The 14,511-nt window shown below is 46.4% G+C and overlaps 2 protein-coding genes across 2 annotated transcripts in view; both read left to right on the forward strand.

Annotated features, from left to right (window-relative positions):
• LOC127579052 (uncharacterized) overlaps nt 1–14,511 on the forward strand; it is a 407,687-nt gene that overhangs the window by 117,549 nt on the left and 275,627 nt on the right. The window lies entirely within an intron of this gene.
• Nucleotides 1–14,511, forward strand: part of rbpjl (recombination signal binding protein for immunoglobulin kappa J region-like) — a 55,129-nt gene that overhangs the window by 24,493 nt on the left and 16,125 nt on the right. The window contains exons 4-5 of the mRNA XM_052031577.1: nt 1,639–1,709; nt 10,554–10,669. Of these exons, the coding sequence (XP_051887537.1) occupies nt 1,639–1,709; nt 10,554–10,669 (187 nt within the window). The remainder of the gene's footprint in view (nt 1–1,638; nt 1,710–10,553; nt 10,670–14,511) is intronic.

The following is a 14,511-nucleotide window of genomic DNA, read 5'->3' on the forward strand; positions in this document are numbered from 1 at the left end:
ACAAGTACAAATATGCACAGGTACAATGAAAAACTTACTTGCAGCAGCATCACAGGCACAGAGCATCAGATACACCACATTCACAAGAGAAACATAAATTAAACATAAATTACACAAACGTTGGGTGGCGATTCTTTGCAAGCTGCTCCCTGCTGATCTATTCATTACTTCTGTTATAATCATTGTATTCTTTTAACTCTAAGAATTCTTTCTCTGTAACTGTAACACTATATTCTGCATTCTGTTATTGCTTTTCCCTTGTACTACCTCAATGTACTGATATGATGAAATGATCTCTATGGACGGTATGCAAAACAGTTTTTTGCTGTACCTCGGTACATGTGACAATAATAAACCCATTACTCATTTGCCAGCTCCACACAAGAGATTCTGCAGATGCTGGAATCTGGAGCAACACACACAAAATGCTGGAGGAACTCAGCAGGTCAGGCAGCATCCATGGAGGGAAATAAACAGTTGACGTTTCGGGTTGAGACCCTTCATCGGGACTGGAAAGGAAAGAGGGCAGAAGGCAGAGTAAAAGGGTAGGGGGAGGGGGAGGAGCACAGGCTGGTGGGTGATAGGTGAGTCCAGGTGATAGGTGAGTCCAGGTGAGAGGGGGAAGGTAGGTGGGTGGGGGAGTGGAAATGAAAGGGAGTGATGTAAGAAGCTGAGAGGCGATAGGTGGAAGGGGCAGAGGGCTGGATAAGGAGGAATCCAGTAGGGGAGGGCAGTGGACCATGGAATAAAGGGAAGGAGGTGGGGAAAAGATGCGCAGGTCATGAGGGAGGGGGAGGGGAAAGAGAAGGGTGAGGAGGCCACAGGAATGAGGGAAAACAAAGGCGGGGGGGAGGTGGGGGAAAATAATTGCCATGTGATACGTAGATTATTTCCATTTAGCAAAATGGTCTCATGGGACCTTTGTTCTCACAAGAGAGCTGAAGGGGCCTCAGTTTAATGCCTCCCTCCAAAGACAGCACAGCACACCTTCAGTACCCAGAATGTGCCTACACAAAGGCAGTGGACCCCCTGAAAAATGGGTAATCACATTTGAGATACACATATGCAAAAGTTATGCACGTGTTATACACTCCATGCTTACAGATGCGGGTGGGTCAATAACGTGTCTCCTCCAAAAGTGGTCAAATTTCAAAATCATCACGTTCCCCCATTCAGTATTGCACTTCTGTGTTCAAATTCCGGGAGTGGGTCTTGAACCGGTAAACTTCTGACTGGAGAGGCAGAGAGACCTGACGTGCAGCACCAGCCGACATCAACCAAAATAGTATTAATCCGCTTTCGGACTATTTGGAAATCCAGATTCGTTGGCATCTGGCTCACGAGATGATGTTTGCTCCAATCCATCTCCACTCACAAGGGTCCCCTAATCCCCGTGCTCCCTTGAAACTTACCAGAGCCTCATTCCCCACACTCCTTGAACTTTATTGGGTTCGCTGGAAAATGTATTATTCTACTGTGTAAAATGTGAAGGAAAAATGTGTTGGAGCATCAGTGTAATAACATCGGGAGGTCCGGAAAATCTGTGAGTCCGATACAACCAAAGTCTTGATGGTTCCAGGTTAACGGAGTTTTACCATAACTTGACTGATGGACGGTTTTCCTTTATAATTTTGTCAGGTTTTTCTGTCCTCCGCCATCCGTATACCTGACTGGCCCAGGATGGAGAATCAAACATGAACAGCTGAAATGTAAGCATGTCATAACAATAACCAGGACATTTAGTTAGTGATTACATTGTATTTGGAGAGAATCTATTTCTTGGGATCTGTGCACTGCAATGCAACATTAGCTCAGTGGCTGAGTAACTTCTTTGAACTCCAGAACATATTTAGGTTAATAAAGCAGAGATTTCAACTTGTATACCATGACCCTGAAGGAGGCCATTCCAGCTCCAAGCAGAGGAATCCCACCAGTTCCAAAAACAACAAGATGCTGGGGGAGCTCAGCAGGCCAGGCAGCATCCGTGGAGAAAAGCAGGCGGTCAACGTATCGGGTGAGGACCCTTCTTCAGGACTGAAGATAGGAAAAGGGGAAGCCCAATATATAGGAGGGAAAAGCAGAGCAGTGATAGGTGGACAAAAGAGGGGAGGCGGGGTGGGCACAAGGTGGTGATAGGTAGATGCAGGTAAAGAGACAGTGATAGGCAGGTGAGGGGGAGGAGGGGAGAGCAGATCCACTGGGGGATAGATCAAAGGTAAGGAGGCAGGTGCCCCATGAGGGGAGAGGAGGAGGGAAAAGAATATTGGCAAGAAGAAAAAAGAGAGGCTAGGAAAGGGCAAGGAGGCAGGGTGGGGAGCAGGGGTTGGTTTACTTAAAGTGGGAGAAGTCAACGTTCATGCCGTTAGGCTGTGAGGTCCCAAGGCGGAAAATGAGGTGCTGTTCCTCCAGTTTGCACTTGAACTTCTCCTGGCAGTGGAGGAGGCCGAGGACTGACATATCAGTGATAGTGCGGGAGGGGGAGTTGAAGTGACCGGCAACGGGGAGATGCAGATCGCAGTCACGGACAGAGCGCAGGTGTTCTGCAAAATGGTCACTTAGTCTGCGTTTGGTCTCACCAACGTAGAGGAGGCCACACTTGGAGCACTGAATGCAGTAGGTGATATTAGGGGAGGTGTAGGTGAATCTTTGTCTCACGTGAAAGGACTGTTTGGGTCACTGGATGGCGGTGATGGAGGTGGTGTAGGGGCAGGTGTTGCACCTATGGTGGGGGCAGTGGAAAGTTCCCGGGGTGGGAGCGGGATGGGTGGGGGGGGGGGTGGCAGGGAGGAGTGAACGAGGGAGTTGTGGAGAGAGCGGTCCCTGTGAGTGGCAGAAAGAGGTGGGGAGGGGAAGATATGCTTGGTGGTGGGGTCCCATTAGAGATGGCAGAAGTAGTGGAGGATGATGTGTTGGATACGTAGGCAGGTGGGATGAAATGTGAGGACAAGGGGGACCCTATCCCTTTTCGGTCTGGGAGGGGTGGGGGTGAGAGCAGAGGTGTGAGAAGTGGCAGAGATGTGGATGCGAGCTCTCTCGACCACAGTAGGGGGGAGAAGCCACGGTTAGTAAAGAAGTTGGACATCTTTGATGTCCTGGAGAGGAAAGCCTCATCATGGGAGCAGGAGCGGGAGAGGCAGAGAAATTGAGAGGAAGAGATAGAGTCCTTGCAAGAGACAGGGTGGGAGGAGCTATAATTGAGGTAGCTGTGGGCTTCAGTGCGTTTGTAGTAGATGTCAGTGGATAAAGAATCTCCTGAGATGGAGATGGAGAGATTGAGAAAGGAGAGAGAGAGGTGTCAGAGATGGTCCAAGTGAATTAGAGAGCAGGGTGAAAGTTAGTGGTGAAATTTATGAAACTGTCGAGTTCTGTATGGGTACAAGAGATGGCACCAATGCAGTCATCAATATAGCAGAGAAAGAGTTGAGGAATGGGGCCGGAGTAGGCTTGGAACAGAGACTGTTCAATGTAGCCAACGAAACGGCAGGCATGGCTGGGGCCCATGCGAGTGCCCATGGCTACACCCTAGGTCTGTAGAAAGTGAGAGGAACCGAAAGAGAAGTTGTTTAGGGTGAGGACAAGTTCAGCCAGGTGGAAGAGAGTGTCAGTGCAAGGGGACTGGTTCTGGTTCTGGTCAAGAAAGAAGCGGAGGGCGGTGAGGCCCCCCCCCCCAAAGTAGTCAAGAGTTCTCGCACCGCATCCCTGCCATTTTCTGCACCTCTGCTCTCATCCCTACCCCTGACTGACAGATATGCCAGACCTTGGGCTCCCCCACTGCCAGGAGAAGTCCAAACACAAACTGGAGGAACAGCACCTCATTTTCTGTCTTGGGACGTTACAGCCTAATGGCATGAACATCAAATTCTCCCACTTTAAGTAAACCAAACCCCACCCTCCACCTTGCCTCTTCTTTTCAAGCCTAGCTCTCTTTTTTCCTCCTCGCCAATATTTTTTTTCCTTTTCTGCCCTCCACCCATGGGGCACCTGCCTCCTTACCTTTGACCCAACCCCCAGTGGATCTGCTCCCTCCTCCCCCGCACCTGCCCATCACTGTCTCTTTCCTGCATCTACCTATCACCACCTTGTGCCCACCCCACCTCCCCTCTTTCGTCCACCTATCACTGCTCTGCATTTTCCTCCTATATATTGGGCTTCCCCTTTTCCTATCTTTAGTCATGAGGAAGGGTCCTGACCTGAAACGTTGACCGCCTGCTTTTCTCCACGGATGCTGCCTGGCCTGCTGAGTTCCTCCAGCGTCATCATGTTTTACATCTAGATTACAAAAGAAACTGGTTTCTTTTCCCACCAGTTCCATTTCCCCTCTTGTACAAGATGTTGGTGAGACTGCATTTGGACCATTGTGTTCAGTTTTGTCACCCTGCTATAGGAAAGGTGCCATTAAGCTGCAGAGGAGATTTACAAGGATGTTGCCGGGACTCGAGGGACTGAGTTATGGAGAGAGCTTGAGCAGGTTGGGACATTTTTCATTGGAGCATAGGAGGATGGGGGCTGATTATAATGTTATATTATGATTTTATATACCTCTATAATATAAAATCATGAAGGGCACAGATAGGGTCAATGCACACAGTCTGTTTCTCAGGGCTGGGGAATCAAGAACTAGAGGGCATAGGTTTAGGGTGAGTGGAGCAACCATTTCACTGAGAGGGTGGTCAAGTGTATGGAATGAGCTGCCAGAGGAAGTGGTTGAGGCAGGTACATTAACAACATTTAAAAAGAACTTGGACAGGTACATGGGTAGGAAAGGTTAAGAGGCACTTAGAAGGCAACCAGGGTTATGGGAACACCATCCCCTTGCAGGTTATCACTAACCCCATCTCCCATCCTCCCACCAAATCACACACCTTCCTGACTTGGAAATATATCGTTAGTCCTTCGTTGTCACTGGGTCTAAATCCTGGAAATCCCTCCTCGGTGGGATTGTGGAAGCACCTTCACTAGAGGTCTTCTCTAGGGCACCGAATGTTGGTCATGCCAGCGATGCCCACATTATGTGAATGAATTGATGAGAACATTGTACAGTGCTGACTTTTGGCTGTCTGACAGCAGTACTGGAGTGTCTGAGATGAGAATGGTTCTTGTACTGAATTCACAGCACAGAAGTAGGCCATTTGGTCTGCTGCTGTACCACCAGAGTTTATGCTCTAACTGCCCTCATTCCAACCCCTTCATCTCCCTGTCATCTAACTGTATAGCTATTCCTTTCTATTCCTTTCTCCCTCAAGTGTTTATCCAACTTTCCTTTAAATAATTCATACTTTACATCTCAGCTGCATTCTAACCTTGCTCTGGCTAAAGAAGGTTCAATCTGATTCCTATCAGCATCATTCCTTGACGAAGCCTAAAGATAATTCATCAAACAAGGATTTACTCCAGACAAAAATATTATTTGGATACAGAAGCCTCGAGAAGAATATTGCCATGTTTAAACTGTGAGGAAGCAGCTTTAGTAGAAAGGTTGAGAGCCAAGTGAAGTATTGAATAAATCTCATTTTCTTTATCACATGGAAGGAAGCCAATCGGCCCATCAAGTCTATGCTGGTTTCCTGTGCAATCCCACCAATCCCATTCCTTCACTTATTTTCCACTTAACCTGTTTCACATGTCCATCAGTTCCCCCCATTCTCCCACCCACCTTCACTGGGGGTAAGGTACAGAATCCAATTTAGCCTACCAATGAACGTGTCTTTCGGATCTGGGAGGAAACCGGAGCACCCATTGGAAGCCCACATGGTCACAGGGAGATGGTGGAGTGGGGTAGGAGACCTGTTGAGTTTTCTGAATATTGGGAATACGCTTGGCTGCTCTGTTCCTTCTAAGTTGACTTCCTATCCACACTGTCCCCACCATTATAGTTAAGGCCAAAAACACGTATAGCAGTTCTGAATAAATGTGCAGGCAATCCAATCTGAGGAACTCATTTGCGCCCAACCACATCCCGTTTATTCCCACTGTACAGAATTCCCAAAACAAGCATGAAATGTCTCTCAGTTATCTGTTCTCAGCAAAGCTGTGTCCACAAAACAGAGTCAGACCACTGCCAAGGCTAACACGGAGGCAACAGGACGATATAGAAGGCTGGTGGCTTCAGCCTCGAGTCCAGGGCTCTGCCAGTTTTGTGCAAATTGAATCTCTGAATGAACTATTAAGCGCACTGGGCAGCAAGGTTCGCAACTAAGGGTTAGAGGAATCTTGCTCCAGAATTATCCCTGTCCAAGCATAACATTTCTTGGCAGCGTAGCATGTTTTAATCAGGGCTGGTCTCTGTATGGATCTGCTCCACTTGGACAGATGAGGTAGAAAGAAGGAAAACAGTGTGGATCGCCTGTCGGAGAGGCATCACTTTGGTTGATGAATGATTTCTGGACTCTCTCAACTTCACACCCTGCCAATTAAACTACGAGGCAAACAACAAGGTTCACACCCTGATAATACATTGTAAAAATTCAAGAGCATGGAAGAGATGCAAGGAATTGTTTATGCACTGGAGCGCGGAGGCAAATGATGCTTGCAGTAAATTCCGGGAAGAATGAACAGGAGCCTTCTTACTGTGCCTTGGGATCCTCGAGGCCTATGGACAGCCAGCCCCTTCTTGGCAGGGCAATGCTTTTGAAGAAGGCATCTTTAATTTTTGCAAAATTATGGATATGATTTTTTTTGTGCAAGAATTCAATGTTTTAAAAACCCAGTATCAAAATCAGTTATTACTGAATATCTGGTGTTAGATGAACATAGAACAGTACAGCACAGTACAGGCCCTTCGGCCCACAATGTTGTGCCGACATTTTATCCTGCTCTAAGATCTATCTAATCCTTCCCTCCCACATAGCCCTCCATTTTTCTATCATTCATGTGTCTATCTAAGAGTGTCTTAAATGTCCCTAATGTATCTGCCCCCACAACCTCTGCAGGCAGTGCGTTCCACGCACCCTCGACTCTCTGTGTAAAAACAAAACCTCACCCTTGACATCCCCCTTATACCTTCCTCCAATCACCTTAAAATTATGTCCCCTCGTGTTAGCCATTGTCACACTGGGAAAACGTCTCTGACTGTCCACTCGATCTATGCCTCTTATCATCTTGTACACCTCTATCAAGTCACCAGGATACCTACCCGAGCTAGTCCCATTTGCCTGCATTTGGTTCCTATCCCTCTAAACCTTTCTTATCAATATACCTGTCTTTTAAATGTTGTAATTGTACCAACATCTGGTAGCTCGTTCCGTATACTTACCCACCCTCTGTGTGAAAAACGTTCCACTCATGTCCCTTTTAAATCCTTCCCCTCTCACCTTAAACCTATGCCTTCAAGTTTTGGACTCCTCTACCCTGGGGAAAAGACTTTGTCTTTTCACCTTTTCTATCCCCCTCATGATTTGATAAACCTCCATAAGGTTACCCCTCAGCCACCTGTTCTCCAGGGTAAAATGTCCGAGCTTATCCAGCCTCTCCTTATAACCCAAGCCCTCCAATCCTGGTAACGTCTTGTAAATCTTTTTTGCTCTCTTTCCGATTTAATGGCATCCTTCCCACAGCAGGGTGACCAGAACTGTACACAGTACTCCAAATGTGGCCTTACCAACGTCTTGCTGGTTATCCTAGATAAGAAAGGCCAAACCTAACTCAGAGTAATGTGGAGCCCAGTAACATTAATTATGCAAGTAACTGTTAAATTTGAGCCATCAAGAGATGATGATAACTTGCCTGTTTTACCTGTATTTGCAATGTTGTTAGTTTTGGTTGTTTCTGAAGGAACAATAACAAGCCATCTAAACTTGTAAAAACAGTATTTTGATGATAACCAGAAATAGTGGTTGAGGTGGGCACATTAGCAACATTTAAAAGCCATCTAGATAAGTACAGGAGAGGTTTAGAGGGCTGTGGGCCAAAAGTGGGCAGATGGGATTAGCTTGCTGGGGAACGCAGTCAGCATGGACCAGTTGGGCCGAAGGGCCTGTTTCAATGCTCTATGACTCTGTGATTCCATGTTCTGGTATTGGTATTAGTTTATTATTGTCACTTGTACCGAGGTACAGTGAAAAACTTGTCTTGCATACTGATCGTACAGGTCAATTCATTGAGTTAGTACAGAGTGCATTCAGGTAGTACAGGTAAAAACAATAACAGAATACAGAGTAAAGTGTCACAGCTACAGAGAAAGTGCAGTGCAATAAGGTGCAAGGTCACAACAAGGTAGATCGTGAGGTCAGAGTCCATCTCATTGTATAAGGGAACCATTCAATAGTCTTATCACAGTGGGATAGAAGCTGTCCTTGAGCCTGGTGGCACCTGATGGAAGAGGAGGGAGAGAATGTCCTGGGTGGGTGGGGTCTTTGATTATGCTGGCTGCTTCACCAAGACAGCGAGAGGTAAAGACAGAGTTCAAGGAGGGGAGGCTGGTGTCCGTAACGCGCTGGGCTGTGTCCACAACTCTCTGCAGTTTCTTGCAGTCCTGGGCAGAGCAGTTTCCATATCAAGCCGTGATGCATCCAGATAGGATGCTTTCCATGGTGCATCGATAAAAGTCGGTGAGTGTCAAAGGGGACACATTGGATTTCTTTAGCCTTCTGAGGAAGTAGAGGTGCTGGTGAGCTTTCTTGGCAGTGGTATCTACGTGATTTGACCAGGACAGGCTACTGGTGATGTTCACTCCCAGGAACTCGGGTTCAGAACTTATGAGAAGGTTGGGGGAAGTAATGGAGGATGTTATGACAGCTAAAATCAGGAAAGTTGCCATTGTGTTGACAGTTCTGTTCAGAGTTGGTCTCTTTGTGCAGTCAGGGGTACTTCACACAGAGAGACACAAGAGACTGCAGATTCTGGAATCTGGAGCAACACACAATCTGCTGGAGGAACTCAGTGGGTCGAGCAGCATCTGTGGGGCGAGAAGGAATTGACATTTCAGCTTGAAACCCTGCATCAGGACCCACACAAGAATTGTCACTAGTTCATATAACAGTTCTTGCTGGTTATTAATGGGTTCATGTTTACACAAGTATGAGTGTGAAAATGATTTTTATTAAGGTTTCAATCTCCTTGAAAAGGAAGACAGTGGAGGTATAGACACTTAATAAAATTTACTTCCCACAGGAGTAGTCTGGTGTGTTTGGTTTTCGAGCCAGCAGCAGGTGAAACAGGCAGAAGTTCCGTTAAAAGGTGTTTTGAGAGGTCCCATTCTGGTAGGTTGGATCCCTGTGCAATTTTCCATTGGCAGTTGGCAGACCCACCCAATGTTACAGAGCCTGGAGCAGCCTTACCTGCAGCCCTTAAAGGGCTCTGTGGAAATGGGGCCAAAATCTCTGTGGCCCCCAATCCCTGAGAAGCAGGCGAGCAGTGCCTCCTGAAAGGTTGCTTCCTCTGCTGCCCCTCCCCTTTAAGATGTAAAGTTTAGATTGGCTCTGCAGAGGTGCCACCTGATTTTCAAACACTCCCACTCATTGGGCATGGGCAGCTTGCCAATGAAATTCAAGTGAAGCTTGGCCATGAATGTTGTTAGTTCTTTGGCTGGTAAATATTCAAAGAATTTTCCAATTTCTTTATTGGGGCCCTCTGCACTGAATTCACTCGAACATTTTGCCCATACACTGCCATAGCTTTCTCACTCTATTTATACAGCTTGGTCTTCTGGACATGTTCTACAACCTTGCTATAAGCAACACATAACACAGACAAAGAATAATCTGCCATATCAACCCATTTGGTCTCACCCTATCAGAGATATTCTCTTTTTTCTACACATCCATCCACCTGCCTTCTCTGCTACTGAAGACTAACTTGTTTTCTCCCTTTCCTAGTTCTGCTGAAGGATCTTTGACGTGAAGCATTAACTCTGTTTCTCTCTCCACAGATGCTGCCTGACCTGCTGAGTGTTTCCAGAATTTTCTGCTTTTTATCTCAGATTCTTAGCATTTGCTGATGTTTTGATTTTCATTTACTGCCATAACTGTGCTGTGAGTGTGATGCAAGTGTGATTAAATATCCATATGGAGTTCATAGAGTTATACAGCATAGAAACAGGCCCAACTGGTCCATGCCGACCAAGATGACCATCTAAGCTAGTCCCTTTTTCCTACGTTTGGCCCATATCCCTCTTAACCTTTCCTATCCCTGTACCTGTCCAAATGTGCTTTAAAAGCTATGATTGTACCTGCCTCAACCACTTCCTCTGGCAGCTTGTTCCATATACTGACCACCCTCTGGGTGAAAAAGTTGACCCTCAACTCCCTATTAAATCTCTCCCCTCTCACCCTAAACCTGTGCCCTCTAGCTCTTGATTCCCCAACCCTGGGAAAAAGACTGTGTGCATTCACCCTGTCTACACCCCTTACTGCACTGCATTTCCAAATGGCGCATGCTGGATGAGAATGCAGGGAACCTCAAACACCATGTTCCCGACCACTGTGGCTCCACTATATTACAGGTCCATCCTGATTATCACTCAGCCATTGTGAGTTCCAGCTGATATTGTCTTGGTCAGCTTGGGCACAGCATTAGCAGCTTATCCAGTGACATCACCAATACCAATTTTGTTTCAGCATGTGGCCTTAGTGATTCGAGCTGCAGACTCTGCGGTTACATGGGCTTGGATAACGTGGTGACCAGTCAAGCAGATGCATTGAAGGTCAACTTTGAAGAACTGCCAGACTCACAGGTACTAATGACATCAAGGTTGCCTCGGTGTTAACTGTGGCTTGGTGGGGAGTGGTGTTGCCTCTGAGGGAGATGGCCACGGGACATGAAGTTTCCAATGTCTCAGTGAAGGAGTCCCAGATGGGATTTTAGATAGAATCCCACTGCCACTATTTCAAAAGATTCTAAGGTCATATTCAACCTTTAATACCATAAGACCATTAGGTATACAGGAGCAGAATTAGGCCATTCGGCCCATCGAGTCTGCTCCACCATTCAGTCATGGCTGATTTTTTTTTCGACCTCATTCTCCTGCCTCCTCCTCATAACCCTTAACCCCCTCACCAATCAAGAACCTATCAGTCTCAGCCTTAAATACACCCAACGACTTAGCCTCCACAGCCTTCTGTGGCAACAAGTTCCACAGATTCACCACCCTCTGGCTGAAGAAATTCCTCCTCATCTCAGTTCTGAAGGGACGTCACTTTATTCTGAGGCTGTGCAACAGTACACAACGGTAACACAGATACCTGCCGTTTTCTCCTTGATCATTGTGGGATCTTGCTGTGTGCAAGATGGCTGCTGTTATTCCTACTCTACAGTGATGAGTGGACTTCAGGTGCGCTTCACTGGGTGGAAGACATTTAAAGATGCAGAGAGGTCATAACGGGTGCTATACAAATGCAAGTTTTTATTTTCTTTCTGCCAGATACAGGAACCTGGTCTTTCATGGAAACCAACGTCCCATCCTTGGACTCTGTTTATACTTTCTGCTGCCTTGGAAAATCAGCCAAGATATTTAAAGACCCCTCCCACCCCGGACATTCTCTCTTCACCACCTCCCCCCCCCCCCCCCCCCCATCAGGCAGAAGATACAAAAGCCTGAAAGCATGTACCACCAGGCTCAAGGACAGCTTCTACCCTGCTGAGATAAGACTCTGGAACAGATCAAAGTCAATGAAACAGATTGTCTGGTCTCTATTTGCTGTTTGTGGGAGCTTGCTTTGCATAAATTGGTTTTCACATTTTCCACATTTTGACAGTATCAGCACTTTAGAGGAAGTAGTTCTTTAGTTCCAGTATGCTTTGACTTACTGAGGCTGTAAAAGGCACCACAAAAATGCAAGTCTTGGTTTTATTCTCATTTGTTATCAGACTCTTGAACGGACCTCTCATACACTAAAGATGAACTCTTGATCTCACAGTCTACCTCGTCGTGGCCCTTGCACCTTATTGTCTACCCACACTGCACTTCTTCTGTAACTGCAACACTTTATTCTGCATTCTGTTATTGTTCTCCTTTTGTCCTACCTCAATGTACTTATGTGTGGAATGATCTGTATGGGTAGCATGCAAACAAAAGCTTTTCATTGTATCTTGGTACACATGCCAATAATAAACCAATTACCAATAACCCATAAAACATGACAAAGTCTCTGCTAGAGATAGGCAGAGCCCCCAGGTGTCATTCCTGGGTTTGTTGGGTTGGTTAGTCACAGCTGGATTCCAAGCATGTTTTTACCCCCACCCCCATCCTCCTCACCCAGGACGTGACATGGGAAGTAGGCAACTTGGTCGCGTGGATGAGTTGGTCCGAAGGGCATGTTTCCATGCTGTGTAACTCTGGGGCTCTAAATACTGTGTCTGGCATTGCTTGTTTGAGGCGTGAGCTCTCCTGTAGCCCTCAGATGGCCTGGTCCTGTCCTACACTGAAAATGTCCTGGGAAAGTTGCATCAGTCCACAGGATTATGGAGATGTAGGACTGAACGTGGCTGCTTTTCGAAGGGCCAGCAGGGGCTTAGTGGACTGATTGGCCTCTGCCTATGTAGCAGGTTCCTGTAATTCTAGGTGTGGTCGGGAAGGTGAGCCAACATTCTTCATTTAAGAAGATAAAAAGTTGGAGTTGGTCATTGGTCCCTGAACTATCTTCTTCATTTACTGGTCTTGGTTGTCACCAGCCATCTGCCTTCTCTGATCCCCAAATCCTCATTTCCCCTAATTTTCAAAACCTTTGAAATATAAGAACCCCAGAGGAAATCCACAAAATCACAGGGAGAACATGCAAATTCCACACAGACAGCACCGGAGATCAGGATTGAACCCGGGTCACTGGAGCTGTGAGGCAGCAGCTCTACCAGCTGTGCCAAAGTCCCTTAAAACAAATATCTTCAACCAATACCTTAAATCTAGGAAATGATCACTTGACTGCTCCAGCTGAAAGATATAGCGCCAAAAGAGGCCATGTAGCTCATCTACCTGTTTAAAGAGCTGTGCAATATTTTATTTCCCTCCTCTTTGTCCACAGTATGTTCTGTTTCCCTTCTCAATTCCTTTCAAGTGGAGGGAGGCTGAGGGGAGACAGCTGAGGGGCATAAAATTACAGGAGGCCCAGATATGAATAAGAAGGAGTTATTTCTCTTAAGAGAGAGGTCACAGTTTAGGCGCAAGGATTTAAGTAAACTGACGTAGGGAAGTTGAGGATCTTTTTCTCATCCAGAGGATGGCGGGCTTCTGGAACTCATGACCAGGAAAGGTCGGCAGGGATAGGATGGGTTTGAGCGGCCTTCTGAGCTGTAACTTCTTTTGATTCCATGATATTTACCAGAGGAGATTTACCAGGATGCTGCCTGGATTGGAGAGCATGTCTTATGAGGATAAGTTGAGTGAGCGAGGGCTTTTCTCTCTGGAGAGGAGGAGGATGAGATGTGACTTGATAGAGGTGTACAAGATGATAAGAGGCATAGATCGAGTGGACAGTCAGAGACTTTTCCCCAGGACGACAATGGCTAACACGAGAGGACATAATTTTAAGGTGACTGGAGGAATGTATAAGGAGGATGTCAGAGGTAAGTTTTTACACAGAGAGTGGTGGGTGCGTGGAACGCACTGCCGGCAGAGGGTGTGGGGGCAGATACATTAGGGACATTTAAGAGACTCTTAGATAGACACATGAATGATAGAGAAATGGGGGGGCAATGTGGGGGGGAAGGGTTAGATAGATCTTAGAGCAGGATAGGATGTTGGTACAACATTGTGGGCTGAAGGGCCTGTACTGTGCCATAGTGTTCGATGATATTGAATCCTCTTCCACCAAACTTTCGACAGAGGATTCCAGATCCTAGCAAGTTGTTCTGTGAGGAAATGTCTCATTATTTCATTGTCGTTTTTTGCTCATTGATAATTGGTAATTGGTTTGTTATTGTCACTGTACCGAGATACAGTGGAAAACTTTGTTTACATGTCATCCGTCCAAACATAAGTAAAAAATCAGAATGCAGAATATCAGAATCAGATTTATTACCACTGACTTAAATGACATGAAATTGGTTGATTGGTTGTTTGGCAGCATCAGTAGTGTTACAGTTCACAAGCTCACAAGACAAGGGAGCAGAAGTAGGCCATTTGGCCCATCGAGTCTGCTCCAAGGAAAAGGGAAAAAAGAAAAGAAATGAGAAATGGGGGGGGGGGAAGGAAAAAAAACTATTCTAATCCCAATTTCCAGCCTTATCCCCATATCCCTTGATACCCCGACTATTTAGATATCTATCTATCTCTTCCTTAAATGCCTCCAATGATCTGGCCTCCACTGGTGTACCTGGCAAGGAATTCCACAAATTCACCACCCTTTGGCTAAAGAAATTTCTCCTCATTTCTGTTTTGAAACTGTACCATCTAATTCTAAGATTGTGCCCTCTGGTCCTGGACTCACCCACCAAGGGAAACAGCCTAGCCACATCTACTCTGTCCAGTCCTTTCAACATTTTAAATGTCTCTATGAGGTCCCCTCTCATTCTTCTGTACTCCAGTGAGTACAGTCCAAGAGCCAACAAACGCTCATCATACGTAAGCCCTCTCATTCCGGG

This window comes from Pristis pectinata, chromosome 16 (genome assembly GCF_009764475.1).
Source record: "Pristis pectinata isolate sPriPec2 chromosome 16, sPriPec2.1.pri, whole genome shotgun sequence".
Classification (NCBI taxonomy): domain Eukaryota; kingdom Metazoa; phylum Chordata; class Chondrichthyes; order Rhinopristiformes; family Pristidae; genus Pristis; species Pristis pectinata.